At 44.2% G+C, this 18493-nt stretch overlaps 2 protein-coding genes across 2 annotated transcripts; one reads left to right on the top strand and one right to left on the bottom strand.

Moving 5' to 3' along the window:
• Positions 1-301: 301 nt before the first annotated feature.
• LOC125230323 (protein deltex-like) lies at positions 302-15325 on the bottom strand. Its single transcript, XM_048135454.1, is given in 16 exon segments — positions 302-1542; positions 2174-2282; positions 3584-3741; positions 4095-4267; positions 5066-5156; positions 7535-7683; positions 8281-8319; positions 8322-8486; positions 9199-9465; positions 9556-9723; positions 9794-9988; positions 10178-10448; positions 10595-10837; positions 12870-13000; positions 14583-14798; positions 15215-15325. Coding segments are annotated over 16 exon segments (2586 nt in total). The 5' UTR covers positions 15228-15325; the 3' UTR covers positions 302-1344.
• A 440-nt stretch (positions 15326-15765) lies between these two features.
• Positions 15766-17838, top strand: LOC125230322. Its single transcript, XM_048135453.1, has 3 exons — positions 15766-15860; positions 15972-17218; positions 17825-17838. Exons 2-3 carry the CDS (start codon positions 15976-15978, stop codon positions 17836-17838), a joined length of 1257 nt encoding a protein of 418 aa, XP_047991410.1. The 5' UTR covers positions 15766-15860; positions 15972-15975.
• The last annotated feature ends 655 nt before the right edge of the window (positions 17839-18493 follow it).

Raw genomic sequence — 18493 nt, 5'->3', positions numbered from 1 at the left:
CCCCTACTAATATACTACACTATGAACCTAACTACGTGTCGAATAGGCTAGTTTCTTATACTTAAAATAAAATATTTTATGCACTGCACGAAATAAAGCTCCACAAAATTTTAAGAAATATATGGACAGTAGTTGTATTTTAACAAAATTTCTATTTAATAAGTCAAAGAGAAAGATAAAAAGTAAATGAATTGACCGTGACGTCACTCCTCAGTATTTCATATTAATTCCATACTAGCAAATCGTTTTGACAGTTCTTAAAAAGAAGCTGATTTGACTAGTAGGAAACTAGCCTATTTAAAGGAAAACAAAAAACACGGTGTATATTAACACTTTCGAAACCAAGAACCCGCGTGGTGGGCACTCGTGAACTTTGCTCAGATTCCGGAGAACCCGCTGGGCGGGTTCGCGACACACAAGCGGGCGGTTATACATTACGACCGGTTTCTGACGTAGTGCGCCATTTTTTTGTCTGGTGTTCAATCTTTACAAAAAATACCCTCGATATACCTACTTTTGTTTGTAATAAAATATAAATGCAACTGCATCTTATCGCTAGCTTTGTCTTAGTCATAAGGAATGATAATACATTCAATACTGTCCTTTTAGAACATATAAAAATACTGGAAATACAACTACTTATACTCATCTTGGAAGACATCTATAAATCGATTTGTCTTTTTGGAAACTTATATATTTTAAACTATTTGAGTAAAGTTCGATTTTTACATACCTCTAGCCTTGTTACATCTGGAAGCACTTGTTTTAGAGTAGTTTGAAACTAGCTAACACGCTCCGAAGCGGTGTAGCCAGGCAGCTGATTCCTTGACACACATTCTCATTTTACACATACAGTTCCCACCATGTATATCACCTGAACTATAAAATAAACTCTAACACCTTGATAACAGAGGCGTGGCCAACTATTTGTGAGTATATTGGCCGGTCCAATATATTTGATGGAGACTATACCTCGTATCATGTACGCACACAGTGATGGTGGTAGGAACCATTTGAAGGCGGCAGGGTGGGGCGTCAAGCTACAACGCTCTGAAGCGGTGTAGCCAGGCATCAGTGCTCATTTATAAGCGCATGTACGGCATGTGCCTGTGTTAGCAGTCTCTGCGAGTCAGTGTGGTAGTGAGAGGCGTCTGAAGACGGTGGGGTGGAGCGTCAAGCTACAACGCTCTGAAGCGGTGTAGCCAGTCAGTGGTCATTTATAAGAGCGTGTAGCCTGTCTAGCGCCTGTGTGAGCAGTCTGTGCGAGTCCGTGTGGTAGTGGGAAGCGTCTGAAGGCGGCGGGGTGGAGCGTCAAGCTACAACGCTCTGAAGCGGTGTAGCCAGTCAGTGGTCATTTATAAGAGCGTGTAGCCTGTCTAGCGCCTGTGTGAGCAGTCTGTGCGAGTCCGTGTGGTAGTGGGATGCGTCTGAAGGCGGCGGGGTGGTGCGCCAGGCCACCACGTGCTCTCGGCCGGTGGTGAGGCTGGTGGCGACTGTGAAAAGGACGCGACGTTCCCATGCTGTGCGGAGTGCTGCTAGGACCTGTGAAACAAATCACATATAAGAGTTTTGAATGATTCACGGTTATTTTCATTAGACTATTGACCGGGAAATTTATCAAGAGCTCGACAAAAATCAAAAAGGTAATAACAGTCAATATAAGTCTAAATTACATATAATTTATGAATATTGAATAACACGGTCATTTCATAAATTAAAATAGATATCATACACGAAAGAAAAAAACGGCAAGGCCCAGCCGAGCCGGGAATCGAACCCGGGTCTTCAGCTTACGCGGCTAACCGCGGCGGTTATCCCCAGTTGTACGGTCTATTTCAGTTTATAATCGAATAAGTTAGTCGCCGGTTCGGTGATCTTTGAAAAAGATTACATAAAATGAAATTTTCAACTACAATGGAATAAACGGTTTCAAATTCAAAAACTCATGACTTTGGAACGAAAAATATTGGACCCTTTCCTGCATACGAAGCTGTTTATGGCCGATAGAATGTTGAACTCTATTGAGAATTATTAAATATATAATTTAAGTTTGAACGCATACTTTTATGTTAATTCACGGGGTTAAATTAACCCTTCGAACGAGTGTATCCAATTTTTTTTAAAGATACATATGAATAGTTATTCACGTAATTGTATGGAACAATTAGAATACCTGTCTCCCGAGCGGCGTGTCGGGCAGCAGCGAGTGCCGCGGGAAGCCCACCGCGTAGTACGGGGCCCCGGGCGCCGGCTGCCGCGGGCCTTGCCGACCCGACTGGAAACTGCGAACGAAACAATTTGTATTGAACATCTTACATAAGTAGTATACACAGCACAGCACAAAACAGTACAAATTAAACGATATTATGAGATCCTTTCGACAAGTTACGGGGTTATTAAGATGGCTGTTCTAACTCAATCCGCCAACGAAGTGGCAGCTGAACTCCGCAAGTTATTTATTACACATCTCTCTTTTTTTTTTCATCTCTCACACACATCACACACATCTCATCACATCACATTACATTACATCTCTCTTAACCACTTCGCGAATCTGTCGTGAGTTAGTACCCGCTGTTATGTAGGCGCTTACCGAGGAAAGCTCGCGATTTATCTGTACATTTTAGAGGTTTCAGCATTCGATGGCTATGTTCAGCTCGTTTCATGAAAGTTGGCACAAATGGACTGAACAAAGTTTGATGTATGACACTTGTTTCGATAATTAAGGGGTAACTAGTGACTACCATTTTATTGGTCGATTTGTCAAACATAAATACATTTTAATTATTTCGATTCATGCTAGCTATTATGAAATGACCTGTATAGTCTGTGACTCACTTGTACGTAAGCAGGATGGAACCGCAGTCATGTCCCGGGAGGGCCATGGGTTCAAGTCTCCACGCCATGCTGACGGGCGGCTGTTCGTTTTAGTGCGTTTCCATATTATCCGATCCGATATCGGATGTCGGAAGGATTTCAAAGGCAAAAATCAAAGATGGCGGCTTAAATGTATGGGAATCGGTCCTACATCCGATATCGGATCGGATAATGTGAAAACGCACTTACTTGCTAGTGTGTATGTGTGTGTGACTCACTTGTACGTAAGCAGGATGGAACCGCAGTCATGTCCCAGGAGGGCCGTGGGTTCGAGTCTCCACGCCATGCTGCCGCAGTGTCTGTGTGTGTGCGTATGACTCACTTGTACGTGACCAGTATAGAGGCGCAGTCATGTCCCGGGAGGGCCGTGGGTTCGAGTCTCCACGCCATGCTGCCGGGCGGCTGTTCGCCTTGCTCGCTAGTGTCTGTGTGTGTGCGTGTGACTCACTTGTACGTGACCAGGATGGAGCCGCAGTCATGTCCCGGGAGGGCCGTGGGTTCGAGTCTCCACGCCATGCTGCCGGGCGGCTGTTCGCCTTGCTCGCTAGTGTGTGTGTGTGTGTGTGTGCGTGTGACTCACTTGTACGTGACCAGGATGGAGCCGCAGTCATGTCCCGGGAGGGCCGTGGGTTCGAGTCTCCACGCCATGCTGCCGGGCGGCTGTTCGCCTTGCTCGCTAGTGTCTGTGTGTGTGCGTGTGACTCACTTGTACGTGACCAGGATGGAGCCGCAGTCATGTCCCGGGAGGGCCGTGGGTTCGAGTCTCCACGCCATGCTGCCGGGCGGCTGTTCGCCTTGTGGTGCGGCGCGGTTGTCTTGCCCGTAGACGCGGCCGCATACGAGACACTCGATGTAGAGGGGTTCCTGGACATGTCAAAAAGTACCGTAAATCTATTACTTTCTTTAAGTACTAAAAGTTGCTAGTGATTGCTAGAAGCGACTTAAAAACATTAAATTCTCACCAAACGTTACCTACCTACCTTTTTATCCTGTGCGTCGAATACCACCCTTATTTTTAAAACCTTGGGCTTTAGGCGTTAAACAATACCCTAATTTTGGTCGTCTTGTGCCTTATACGTCAAACACTATCCTAACTTTTGTGATTTTATAAGATTAAATTCTGAGCAATTGCAAGCTAGAATGGGACTTCTATAATTTTTCCACATCTTATCTAGACGACGTACCAACCACCACTGATATATCGTTGCTGAAATTACCTGCGGTCGTTGTGTGAGCTGGCTGTCCAGACAGTGCAGATGCAGCATGTGCTGACAAGGCAGCACGGCGGCGCCCGCGCCGAGCGGCCGGCGGCAGCGCGCGCAGCTGCTGGCGCGGTGCGGGGCTGACACGGCTCCCACCCACACGCACAGCCCGCCCGAACCTTCCATACCTGCCAAATACAAAAATACTAAGCGATGGCATTCTCTCGAGGCCTACTTCCAGCAGTGGCGTCTATCGGATGATAATGATTATGATACATTTTAAGATTAACTAGGGAAATATACTGACATTATACTGGCTAGTAATTTACACTCATAAATATTAGAAACTAGTCTTTACCCAGTTTGCCCGCGCCTTCGTTCGAGTTAAATTGTTGATTGGAAGTGGAAGGTTTAGTATGTTGCTCCTGGAAAGTTATGTATGAAAATCTTGGCATAATTAATGGAAGATTTTTTTTGACTGGGATACGTACATAATAGGCCGAAGTTATTTTTCATCAACCCTCCCCATCCCTCCCCCCTCTGCGTCACCCCCCCCCCCCCCCTGAAATAGCCGAAAATGCGGTTTTTCTCGATTTCTGACAAAACCGTTGAAGATACAGAAAAATCGTGTAGGAACAAAGTAATCCTTAATTAATTTACTAAAATCATTCATTGACACTTTGGTTCTAGCGCTTATAGTTTTCGCGTGATCCATCACGAAAGTTGGCCCTTTCCTGCAATTTTCTTTAATGAATGTTAAGTTTTCGCCCAAAATGCATACGAAATCGTCGAAATTTGTTTGATATTACTAAAATAATATAAACTGAAAATGAATTTCAGGGGGAAAAATCACTACCATGGGTGGGACTTGAACTCCCGGCTTCTGGATTGATACTCCAGGGCTCTACCATCAGCTACCAAAAGCTCATCTCCAGTCAGCGGACAGACATACACACTTTCCCATTTATAATATTAGCAAGACTCGCCTTGTGCGGGCGCGGGCGGCGGCGGCGGCGGCGCGTCGAACACGTCGTCGCTGCCCGCGCTGCAGTTGAGCAGCGAGCCCGTTGACGCTTGCTGGACAATAACACATTGCAATCACTCTCAAAAACAACAACAACCTGCAAATTGCTTCAAATAATCAACCACACTCTTAATTAATAACACTAGAAACAAACATAAACTTGCCGTGCCCTTCCACCGTCTCCGTAAGGTTAGTACGTCTTTCGTTGGGAACTGTACACGTTTTTATAACAAAATCCCCATTGATGTAGTGAACTTGCCACTCGGCAAATTTAAGTCACATGTTAAGCGCTGTTTGCTAGGTAAAGCTTACTATACGGTAAATGATTTTATAAATGATAAAAATGCCTTTAAGCCAGTAGCTTGATTATGGTAGCAGAAGTTTGTAATACAACCGTACTAGTATCCAGTAAAAATGACACAGCGTAATTTTTCTCATGTGATTGTATTGTATCATTAGTTATGTTAGTAGGACGCTTAGAGACCTTATACACCTCTAAGATTTTTGTTTTCATTATATAGCGTAGTTATATAAAATTTATTTAAAGTATGATAGTACACTGACCCTTAGAGACCTTTACATCTCTAAGTCACGTTGAGCATGTAATTAGTTATGTATAGCTATACTAGGCATTGTTGCCCTCTTTAATGTCACCTACAAGCTTAATGTCGTGTTTCACTGTGTCGATTTTTCTTTTGTCAATTTGCTGTTAGCTTGAACATGTCATGCTCGCTTAAAAGTCTTTGCTTACGGTGGCGTGTTGATCGGGTCGCCACCTTCCCGAATGGAGGTTGAGGGAGGCGATGGCTGAGATACGCGTCATACTCGTGAACGGGTGCTGTTTGTGGAGACTGGTCTGTTCAAGCTTACCTGGGCCACATGTTTTGTCAGATTATTTAACTTTACTTTTGAGCGGATTGCGAGACACTACATTCGGTTCTTGTAAGAATTAAACTTAAGTAAGTAATGTCTTAAGGATGACACTAGAGACCATCACGTTGTCGTTTAATTTAGTTAATTTTAGCTTTTGGACACTTAGAGACTTTATACATCTCTGAGATTTTGATTATATTTTATTTTAAATAGACTCCTTACTTTAATGACCTTGTTGTCGTTTGATTAAGTTAATGTTAGTTTTTTGGACACTTAGAGACCTTATACATCTCTGAGATTTTGATTATATTTTTAAACTTAATTTGTAACCTTGATTGGCCCTTATTTGTAAACTTGATTTGTTCTTTAATGATTGACAACTAGAGACTTGTACATCTCTTGAAATGTGTAATTTAGCTGTTCATTTTCTGTATTTTTTTTTTTTTTGTATTATTTGACAAAGGTTTTTACTTTTAAATATTTTAATTTTATAAAATTTGACTCTTGGAGACGCTATACATCTCCATGGATTATTTGATTAAGTATAATATTTTTACTTGTAATATTCAGTCTTTTACAACTATTGAAGTATTATAGATTTCTTTTATCTTTGTATCTGTTTGCACTTTCTTTATGTATTGATTATAGTTAGTAATAATATGACATTTAGAGACTTTATACATCTCTAATTCTATATCAGTGTATAGCTACTTTGCTTATGATTAATATTTTTAGTTAATATTTCTATTAATTTCATTTGTTTAACTTTAATGAATACTCTGTAATGTTGACATGTAAAAGTGCCCCCGTGGCCTATTTGCTGAATAAATGATTTTGTATTTTGTATTTTTGTATATTGTGCAACAAGGGAGGTAAGGGGGATTTTGTCGACGAGTGTTAATAACTCGCGACAGCCGCTGGCTGGAGAGAGTTACAGACACGAGTTTACAAAATCCTTACCTCCTGAGTTACACACAATATTTTTCATCACATTTGAGAGGAAAACACAGAGAAAAAAAATCATACGGCAAAACCTTCAATGAATGGCGGTGTTGTACCTACTGCCCGTTGCTATGGTAACGCGATCAAGCGCAAATCGAGATGGCCGTCACAATTTCCTGCCAGATTGCAAATTATAACGATTTATGTACGTGAAATCTATAAAATAAATGTAAAATACACTGAAATAATTGTAAAACATAAATAAAATGCATTTTTCATACCGCATATTTTTTTGTAGCTTAATAGTCAATTTAGTTGTGCAAAAAAAATCCTTGGCTGATTGAAACATCCTTTGCCTGAAGTATTGTACGAATTGTATTACTTTTCAAAACTAAATCCATTACTCCCTTGGGAATAAAATAGTACATTATTCTTCAGTACACGTAGACGCAAGGAGACCTTTAAACAGCAAATGTGATGAAAAGTTCGTTGTTCGTTAAGGGTAACTCTGGTAAATAGACAGATAATGAGACACGTTGACACTGTGTCGATATTTGTGAGGTTTACAAACTTTACTCCTAAATCGTATTATTCAAGAATAGCCAATTAAAATCACCTGTAAACTATCCTTGCTCTCATGACTGAGGTATGTGGACACGGTGTCGACGCTGTGTCGCCGGCCGCCGTGAGAGAGCGAGGCACGAGGCTCTTCGGAGTCGGTGCTATGTTGACTCTCTAGACCGGGTTTGCTGTTACTGTTGTGACCTGTGAAATAATGTTAGCAACAATAGCAACATTCAATTTTATAGCAAAATGTTGATGGCCCAGTTTTTCTTCGAATATATACTTACTAGCTTTTGCCCTGCTCGTTAGAAAGAGACAAAAAGTAGCCTATGTCACTCTCCATCCCTTCAACTATCTCCACTTAAAAAATCACGTCAATTCGTCGCTTCGTTTTGCCGTGAAAGATGGACAAACAAACAGACACACACACTTTCCCATTTATAATATTAGTATGGATAACATCTGCCCATTTATACTTATATTAAAGCAGTAACGTGTATAGCAAAGTGAAGCCAAAGGCGTTACCACGCCTCGGACACTGGCGATCAAATATATGAAAGAGGCGCGTTCCTAGCACACAGTCTAAGTTCGTGTAGGTGAACGCGTACTATGCGTGTATGAGTGAAATATGACAGGTCGACTGTTAGCGTTTTTGGCAGGCGGTAACTGTGAGGTAACCGAGAGGGGGTGGGCGGCACTTTCAACGGGGAGCGGGAGTGGCCATACTGTACTATAGTAGGTACTCTTTATTATACTGTGGCGTTACGTGACATACATTATTATGTAGATATGACTCACTGAATATATTCAAGTTGTGCAGGATCTGTCTGGCTAAGCCGGTTTGCGTTCCTTGCTTGGTGACACACTTCTTCCACTTCGAGGCACAGTTTGTGGCGGGGCGGAGCGAACGGACATAGTGGAAGCCAGAGACGCTAGAGAGGCTGTTGAGTGGACACTAGACCCAGTGTGTTGTTGCTGTGGGATGTGTGTGCGAGGGGCTGGCACTGTCAACAAAAATAAATAAATTAGTAAGGTTAAGGTGTAACATAAGGCGAAGTGCGTCTGGCCTTCAATTTGGCCTTTTTAGTCATTGTCACAGGTGTTTTTGCGATTTCATACTCTTGCTACTTGCTACTCACGGTTACTGGTAAAAGTATGAACACGCAATAAACACTGATCATTGTTTAAACAGGGCCAATGTGAAGGCCAGACACATTTCTTCTTATGACACACTCACTGTTATTGACCATATTACCGGCCCCCTTACGCTGCTCTTGTGCACTCTATACTTAGTCTAAAGTTTTGCAGTATACTGACCTGCACTCGGCGGAGGCGCGGGCTGTGACCTGGCTAGCGGTTAAGTCCGTTTTCACATTATCCGATCCGGTATCGGATGTCGGAAGGATTTCAATGGGAAAAATCCAAGATGGCGGCTGTAATGTATGGAATATCGGTCCGACATCCGATATCTGATCGGAGCGCGCGATGCATCGCCATGTAGTACCCGTAAGGCCGGGATATCGGTCCTACATCCGATATCGGATCGGATAATGTGAAAACGCACTAAGGCTCCGTCGGGTCAGCGGGCCGACATATGCCGCGGCCGCGCCGTCCGGGCGCACCACCTCACTACTTCGACCCCGGAGGTCCACGCTTCTTGGGACAGGTAAGGATGTAGGAACCACTGGTCATGATGTAGATAGTTGCAGTACTGACCTGCTCTTGGTGGAGGAGCCGGCTGCGACCTGGCTAGCGGGTAGGGCGGCTGTGGAGCGCGGTGCAGTATCCGCAGCGCTCCGCCGGGCCCGCGCGCCGACATGTGCCGCGGTACTGACCTGCTCGTGGCGGAGGAGCCGGCTGCGACCTGGCTAGCGGGTAGGGCGGCTGTGGAGCGCGGTGCAGTATCCGCAGCGCTCCGCCGGGCCCGCGCGCCGACATGTGCCGCGGTACTGACCTGCTCGTGGCGGAGGAGCCGGCTGCGACCTGGCTAGCGGGTAGGGCGGCTGTGGAGCGCGGTGCAGTATCCGCAGCGCTCCGCCGGGCCCGCGCGCCGACATGTGCCGCGGTACTGACCTGCTCGTGGCGGAGGAGCCGGCTGCGACCTGGCTAGCGGGTAGGGCGGCTGTGGAGCGCGGTGCAGTATCCGCAGCGCTCCGCCGGGCCCGCGCGCCGACATGTGCCGCGGTACTGACCTGCTCGTGGCGGAGGAGCCGGCTGCGACCTGGCTAGCGGGTAGGGCGGCTGTGGAGCGCGGTGCAGTATCCGCAGCGCTCCGCCGGGCCCGCGCGCCGACATGTGCCGCGGTACTGACCTGCTCGTGGCGGAGGAGCCGGCTGCGACCTGGCTAGCGGGTAGGGCGGCTGTGGAGCGCGGTGCAGTATCCGCAGCGCTCCGCCGGGCCCGCGCGCCGACAGCGCTCCGCCGGGCCCGCGCGCCGACATGTGCCGCGGTACTGACCTGCTCGTGGCGGAGGAGCCGGCTGCGACCTGGCTAGCGGGTAGGGCGGCTGTGGAGCGCGGTGCAGTATCCGCAGCGCTCCGCCGGGCCCGCGCGCCGACATGTGCCGCGGTACTGACCTGCTCGTGGCGGAGGAGCCGGCTGCGACCTGGCTAGCGGGTAGGGCGGCTGTGGAGCGCGGTGCAGTATCCGCAGCGCTCCGCCGGGCCCGCGCGCCGACATGTGCCGCGGTACTGACCTGCTCGTGGCGGAGGAGCCGGCTGCGACCTGGCTAGCGGGTAGGGCGGCTGTGGAGCGCGGTGCAGTATCCGCAGCGCTCCGCCGGGCCCGCGCGCCGACATGTGCCGCGGTACTGACCTGCTCGTGGCGGAGGAGCCGGCTGCGACCTGGCTAGCGGGTAGGGCGGCTGTGGAGCGCGGTGCAGTATCCGCAGCGCTCCGCCGGGCCCGCGCGCCGACATGTGCCGCGGTACTGACCTGCTCGTGGCGGAGGAGCCGGCTGCGACCTGGCTAGCGGGTAGGGCGGCTGTGGAGCGCGGTGCAGTATCCGCAGCGCTCCGCCGGGCCCGCGCGCCGACATGTGCCGCGGTACTGACCTGCTCGTGGCGGAGGAGCCGGCTGCGACCTGGCTAGCGGGTAGGGCGGCTGTGGAGCGCGGTGCAGTATCCGCAGCGCTCCGCCGGGCCCGCGCGCCGACATGTGCCGCGGTACTGACCTGCTCGTGGCGGAGGAGCCGGCTGCGACCTGGCTAGCGGGTAGGGCGGCTGTGGAGCGCGGTGCAGTATCCGCAGCGCTCCGCCGGGCCCGCGCGCCGACATGTGCCGCGGCCGCGCCGCCCAGCCGCACCACCACACCACTTCCACGCCGGAGCTCCACGCTTCTTCCAGTTGGCTTTGGAACTGAAACAAATAAGGAATTAAACAAACAGGTTAGCAGGCAAGCAAGCAAAACCGGGAGGTTTCCCTCACAAAATTATATGTTAACATTCTTATCGTGTTTTATTATTATTATTATTTCGTTTTAGACAGGCAGCTGATGCTGGTACGTCTAAATCATAGTTCACTTTGCACGATTTCACTACTTAGATAGTTTGTCTAGTCTATTTTTAAATTGATTAACACTGGTAGAGTTCACAACTTCAGAGGGTAATTTGTTCCAAGCTTGCACTATTCTGTTTGTAATGAAGTTTTTACCGATATTTGTTTTGTGCTTTGTTGTTACAAGTTTTATGTTGTGTCCTCTTGTGCGCGTGTTTGAATTTCGAGTGAACAGGTCGACTAGTTCTGGACAGTCATAGTACCCTTGAATGATTTTAAAGGTCTCGATCAAATCTCCACGTTCACGCCTCTTTTGCAGTGACGTCAGGCCCAGCTTCACTAATCTTTCTTCGTAGGAGAGTGACTTTAGTTGTGCGGGAATTTTAGTAAATCTACGCTGCACTCGCTCGATCATATCAATGTCTTTTTTGAAGTACGGATTCCATACTTGAAAACCGTATTCCAGAATAGGTCTTATATAGGTCTTGTATATTTTTAGCATTGTTTCAGGAGTAAGGATACGAAAAGCTCTTCTAATTATGTAAACTATCGAGTTGGCCTTTTTTACCATTTTGGAAATATTGCCTTCCTACTGCATAGTTAATACTTGATTTTGTGATCTCATTTTAGTATTGTATAAGTTGTGTAATGTGTTTAAGTTAGTGTATAAGTTAATATGTACGACAGTTTGATCTCATTTTATAGTTCAATACTTTATTATGTTGACTAGTGTATAATTTGATATGTACGTCAGTTTTGTTCACTTGTGGTTACGATAGTGCGCAACTTTAGTACCTATTTTATACAAATTGTCACTACCAGTGAGTTCCTGTAATTGGCTTCCTGTGTCTACTGTGTTTTATATACTTATGTCATAGCTGTTGGATCTCCAAATAAATAAATATAAATATAAAATATAAATAATATAAATATGCGGTTCCCACTTCAGGTCGTTAGACATAATAACTCCCAGGTCTTGTTGGGTCGCAGTATCTGCTAACTGTACATTATTTAAAGTATAGGGCAAATTTGGGTTCTTTTTGTGCATGTGCAGAACTGTGCATTTTGTTTCGTTCAAATTTATAAGCCATGTGAGGCACCAGTCCTTAATTCTGTCCAGGTCTAACTGTAGCTTGCTGTGGTCTATCAGTGGGTTAACAAACAGCTTGGAGTCGTCCGCGAAGAAGCTGAAGTTGGACTTGATGACGGTTTGTAAGTCAGTCACAAATATATTGAACAAGGTGGTTGAGATCACCGATCCTTGCGGAACACCACTCCAGACATCAAATTCGTCAGATACGCTGTCAGCTATTCGCACCCTGAATTTTCTGTCTTTTAGAAATGATTCTATCCATTGTAGAAGCTTTCCCCTTATGCCGAAGTGTTCCAACTTAGCCAGGAGTCTGCGATGAGGCACTCTATCAAAGGCTTTTTCATAGTCTAGGTATATCACGTCGTTTGGTGTGTCTTGAAAGTCGTCGTTGAGGATGAAGTGATCTGGTGCCGTAGCCGAATGGCATTTCTCCGACGCGAAACGAAAACCAAAAGCCGCGAAAAGTAGTGTGGCTCTGTCGCGCCAATACGCACGAGCGATAGAGAATTAGAGATATATACAGTCAATATTACAAGTCGAGATCCGACGCCACACCGGGACATGGGTGAGGTCATTTCCAAACCCAAATGGCATTGGGCTGGACATGTTGCCAGGCAGAGTGATGACAGGTGGACCAAAATGTTGACAAATGGTGTCCCTTGCGGATGTAAGTGCCTGGCATCCGTTGGGTCATTGGGTGGACAACATTCGGAAAACTGCAAGGTGGCGTACACGAAAGGAGGCCTATGCTCAGCAGTGGACGATTAACGGCTGAAATGATGTTGAAGAAGTCAGTCTTACCTCCATAGGCAGTGCGGTATAGTAACCCTCATGAGCGGCCCACTCCCACCGCACGCCGCGTCCGCCTACAGAAGTGACGCTGTAGCAGGCCCGTCGTACGCGGCAGTTCGCTTCTGTGCCGCCTTCACCTTCTGCGTACAATACAATATAATGGGTTTACTCTTCTGAGCAGTATCATTTAAATGAAAATCATCAGTGTCCATAACGACAGACATTACTTTAACATTTCTAGGTACATTTGGAGACAGTTACGTAGTTTAATCTATATAATAATTCGAGTAATAGTAATTCGAGTTACTATAAACAGAGTTATAAATACACTAATTCATTCCCGCTCCCAAAACCCAGATGTATGGCTGATATACCAAAGTAATATGTAAAATATGCAGTGAGTTAGGTCTCATTACTTCTCCTCAATAAAAACATTAGTGTCACATATTAAAAAGTTTTATTACTAACAAATCAACAGTCCAAGTCAATCAAAAGTAAACAATATTGTCCGCTGCATGACTCAGGGAGGTTCAATTGAACATAATGTGGGGACTAATGTATTTGGCCCACTTTCTGATCAATTACTTAGGATACTGTGTAATGTAACAGGATCATAATGGACCCATTTAAATTGATTACTTTATCAAATAGGAATTTTTCATTTTATTTGTAACATTGAATTATTTAACCAAGGTATAAAATACAAGGTTTACAATTATTGGCTTTTGAACAACAGTTTATTTATTATTTATTTATTTATTTAATTCAAATATGTTACACAGCATAACAGTAAGAACCAAAGCACTGTGTAACTAAAAATACATGACAAAATATTATCTAGATGATATAGGTGAGGACGTAACGTCGAGGCTTTGTTGCGTCGTCTGTCCTGGTGTAGAATTCGGCAAGTTGCCCGGGACCTTCGAAAGACTACACCCTTCGGCCAGGGGCCCGTGTCTCGAAAGGTACAAGCCTTGTATTACAAGTGTGTTTCCATGACAACCCATACGATTTGACAGTTCGCGCACTTGTAATACAAGGCTTGTACCTTTCGAGAAACGGGCCCCAGATATTGAAGAATTGTAAAATTGAAAAGAATAATCAATTATGCTACATGATGCAATAATTTAGTTTAAAAATTTCAGACTGACTTTAGTGTCAGGGTCACTATCAAGTGATGGACATTCTGTAGAATATTAAAAAGTAGGCTAATTATACTCTTTCTTTAATGACCCGGCAACCTTCAAATCAAGAGTGAACAGGCATCTTCTGGGCGAGCTCACTCCATCGTAGGCCACGTCTTTGCCTTTGGCTAGTCTGTGGTCAAGAGTAAGCCCATTTATAATAAAAAAAAAAAAAAAAAAAAATGATTTTAGTTTTTATATAATATTCTATTTTGCTCAATCTATGTATTTACTTATCCTACCTATTAAAACCAACTCTCATTTTTAACCCCCGACGCAGAAACAACGAGGTGTTATTTAAGTTTGATGTCTGTATGTCTGTGTATCTGTCTGTGGCATCGTAGCTCCCGAACGGATGAACCCATTTCGATTTAGTTTTTTTTGTTTGAAAGCTGAGTTAGTTGGGAGTGTTCTTAATCATGTTTCATAAAAATCGGTCCACAGGTTATATTTACTACAAATCAAGATAAAAGCCAACAGTGAAGTAAAACAATACAATATAAAAGCAGAAAAAACAAGATCTAAAATAAATACTCACCACTAGCATCAGAGCTCTGCGTGAGTGTCCTCAAATTCACATAATGCCCCTTGAGCTCCGGGTCCGCGTCGGCCAGCACAACTCGGGTCAGCTTCTTGGCATGTGCTCGCTCCAGTGTCCGCGCCACACTCGGGGTGTGCGGGATCCACTGGTCCTCGCACTGCCACTCCCACACCACCACACAGTGCACGGAAGACATTGTTATCTTGGCATATCCTGCAAAATAGGATAACTTAGTTTTGTATTGGAAAACTTAAACATATCAACTAGTTTTTATGGATCATGTTATGTAGGTACCAATACTTTGTGAATGCTTTGAGAGTTAAGATTTCGAAAGGTCCAGGAAGATATTATTAAAAATTGGACGTTAATTACACTGATAGACACTATTCACACTGGTTATATTTAGAAAATGGGTGTAACATACCAACCAAATCATGTTTTACTTATTTACAGAAGTATGCAGGTTAGGAAACAGGATAGGAGTAGAAATAGATCCCATAAACTTTAAGCTAAAGACGGTTACGCTAAGTAATGCAAGGTAAATTATGTAGGCAGAAACTGGTATGACAAGCCGCCAAACAAGTCTTGTATCTTATTTGACGACATTATATTCCCACAATTTTACCCACTTGCCAATTCCATTAGTTACTCAAAAGACTTCTCAAGTAAATTCAATTCGCTAACACGACTAGAAAACCACCAGATTGATTCACTTGTACGGTTTCCTGACTCGACCCAGCGACACACCTACACGAACCACAAGTTCACTAGGTTCAAGAATGTTTACAAAACACGATAAGTTAAGTCAATACTCACTGTCTTGTGTAAATACTCGATTCTTTGGTTAAACACTGGCTCTGGAGGACTCGATTACTAATGCATCACATTTTTTTATAACAATTATCAAATTCAACTAATACACGCTACTGGTTACAAGTAGCGTATGTGTTGTAAACAACACAGATCAAGATCGTCTCGATCATCACAAAACACCGACATCACTATACCGAAGTATTTAAAACGTTGAATGAATGTTTAAAGCATAATATTGCTTGTAAAAAATAAGAATTCATTCAATAAAATAATTAAGCTTACAACAGTTACAACTATCAACGAAAGGAAGTTATCAAAAACTTTACTTTTTTTATCAACAGAACTGTTTTCTCTGTATATTAACCAGCAGCTGACTTGGCTCCTCGATTTGAAATCGAGCCTCATTGGCAATTTTGTTTTCCAACTGTAAGGTTGTTACCAGAGCAACATTTCTGCAATCTGGTAAAAATAAGTGCATATTTTATTTTTTACTTATATCTATTTATGTATATGTAGAAAATATTTCAAACGGTGTAACCGTTCGTGAAGATTTTAATAAGTTTTGTTTTTCAGTACAATGGAAGACGACGGCAGTTCCTCATCCTCAGATGAATCGAGGTCAAGCTTCGTATCTGTGGAGGATCCGTCGGCTCCAGGGCCCTCAAAAAGAAAACGGCGAGCGCCTCACAAAACTTCAAAAAGGAAACGTCACAGCGAAGAGGTTACGGTACATAACCTAATGAAAGAAGTAAGTGAGGTAAAACGTTTTTTATCTTCAATGATACCGTACCCACATGGTCCGCAGCAACCCATGCCCGGACCACCTCCTTCGCTGCTTATATCTGACGATCGTGACGATAATATTAGTCTGAATGTCAGTGGTGAACTTTGCTCTGATAATGAAACACGTGGCGCAAATAAGGCTGAGCCGGCAGATTTGAGTATTAACCTGCCATTTAATACTACTTTAAAAGAGCCATCAGTTCCAAAATCTGCCCAGGACCATGTGCATTTCTTAAATGAGGTTCAGCATTTTGGCTCGCCAGATTGGGCGGACGTCCGCTATGCGGAGGTTCAGAAATCTTATTGCTCGACCCCAGGTTTCATCGATACCGAATGTAACGATGAATTAAAGCCGTATGACAGAAATGTCTCTCTTAGCGTTACTGAGAAAGGCTTTGCCGCCATTACTCAGGCATTAATCAAACAAAAAGAATCGTTGCAATCTGGGTTGGAGTCTTTACTCTCGTGGATTTCATCCGCCGATCAAGACATAACTGTAGCTGCCTTAAGAGAAAAACTTAATGAGATCTTTATAGAGGGTCCTTTTAACAAAATATCAGTTGACCTTCTCCAAATGGCTTGTGGACATAGGGCAGATTTAATTCAACAGAGGCGTGACGGTATTTTGAGATATGTGAAAGATAAATTCACCCGTGCGGCCATTCGTAAGATTCCGCCAACTTGTGAAGGGTTGTTTGATAAAGGAATGTTGTCAGCCGAGCTAGAAAAGAACGGCGGAGTTGCGAAAACTCTTTGGCCGTTACCGAATCAAACACCAAAGGCTAACTGGCCAGCTGCGCAAGCTGGACCGTCGCGTGCCAGACAGCCCGCGCAGGGCTCTAACAATTTTCCTAATACGGGATATTTTGGCAAACCTATGCCAAACCCGCCAGCGCATGGGTTCCCATATTATCCTCCGCAAGGATATTTTATGAATCCTTTTTCGCAACAAGCCCCTTTTTATATGCCACAACGATTTTCGCAAAATCGGGATGGCAAACAGAATAGAAAAGTAAATAGAAATCGCAATGGGGGATGTCTGAAAATTTTAAAATCGCCTGATATTTTTTCTGGTGATAGGAATAAGCATTTCTATTTACAGAAAAAAGTTACAGATTTTTTGGTAGCACCATACATTTTATAAAAATAAAAACGTGTTGCTCGACTGCGCGTACGACACACTTCGGCAGTTATGAGATTTGTCTTAGTCTTTAAAAAAACTCCATTTTGAATCTGTGCTGGCCACAGACACTGACAGTGAAAAAAGGGCGGGAATCCGAAACAGCAAGGCGGCTTTTTTGAAAATTTTTCATTAATTGGGTTTTAAGTCCTTTTTTACTAGCAAAACCTACATAATTTTGTCATCTTTTTCATTAAAACTAACTACAAATTGAAATTCTTGAAATAAACCTTTGATGAGCCCGGGAAACGGGGGTGCGGGCGGCGGCCCCTCCCCCATGGAAACAGACACCGCCAAAGTTTCTTCAAAAAGAAAGAAAAACAGAGAAACACCGGATTCTGATGATACGTGCACATCACGTAAACAAAAAATGACCCACATACGAAGCAGGCGTGGTCTTTTCAAAGATCACAATCCTATATACGAAGACCTGACCAAAAAGGAATATGCCATTCTATTACAGTCCGATGCCAATGAGGCCACGCATAAAATTCCCATGGACATCCTCAAAGTTAATAGGATACTAAAAGAAGTCACTGGAGTTCAGTATGTTAAAGCAGCGGGTAACTTTTATGTAAAAGTTTATTTTGGTTGTGCCAAAGATGCTAATGCATTTTTATTGAACAATGCTCTATTACAAGCCAACAACTGGAAGGCAACAATCCCCTACGATAGTATTGAATGCCAAGGAATAATTCGTGCTCCCGTTGATCTCAGTGAGGAGACATTACTTGACGAACTAAAAGCAGACTGCATGGTTCTCGGTGTGAAGCGATTTGCCAAAAAACAAGAAAATGGTCAATATAAACCGCTTCCGACTGTTCTGGTGACATTTATGGCTGCAACTAGACCCGACCACGTCATCTATGATCACATCTGGATGCCTGTACAGGAGTACATCAGGCCACTGCTGCAGTGCTTCAGATGCTACAAATTTAATCACGGTAGTGGAGCTTGCAAAAGTTCACAAGTTTGTTCCATTTGTTCGGCAGGACATTTTTACAAGGAATGTCCCACACCTTCTGACTTCAAGTGCTCAAACTGTAGTGGACCCCATTCTGCAGTTTCATATTCTTGTACGGTAAAGGCGGAAAAAATTGCTCAAATTAAGAACAAGATCAGTGGCAAATTC

This window comes from Leguminivora glycinivorella, chromosome 10 (genome assembly GCF_023078275.1).
Source record: "Leguminivora glycinivorella isolate SPB_JAAS2020 chromosome 10, LegGlyc_1.1, whole genome shotgun sequence".
In the NCBI taxonomy this organism is placed as follows: domain Eukaryota; kingdom Metazoa; phylum Arthropoda; class Insecta; order Lepidoptera; family Tortricidae; genus Leguminivora; species Leguminivora glycinivorella.
This window is presented reverse-complemented; position numbering and strand designations above follow the sequence as displayed.

Bases quoted from the DNA above. Each gene is read 5' to 3' on its own strand.
- LOC125230322 (XM_048135453.1), top strand. From the start codon at position 15,976: ATGGAAGACGACGGCAGTTCCTCATCCTCAGATGAATCGAGGTCAAGC.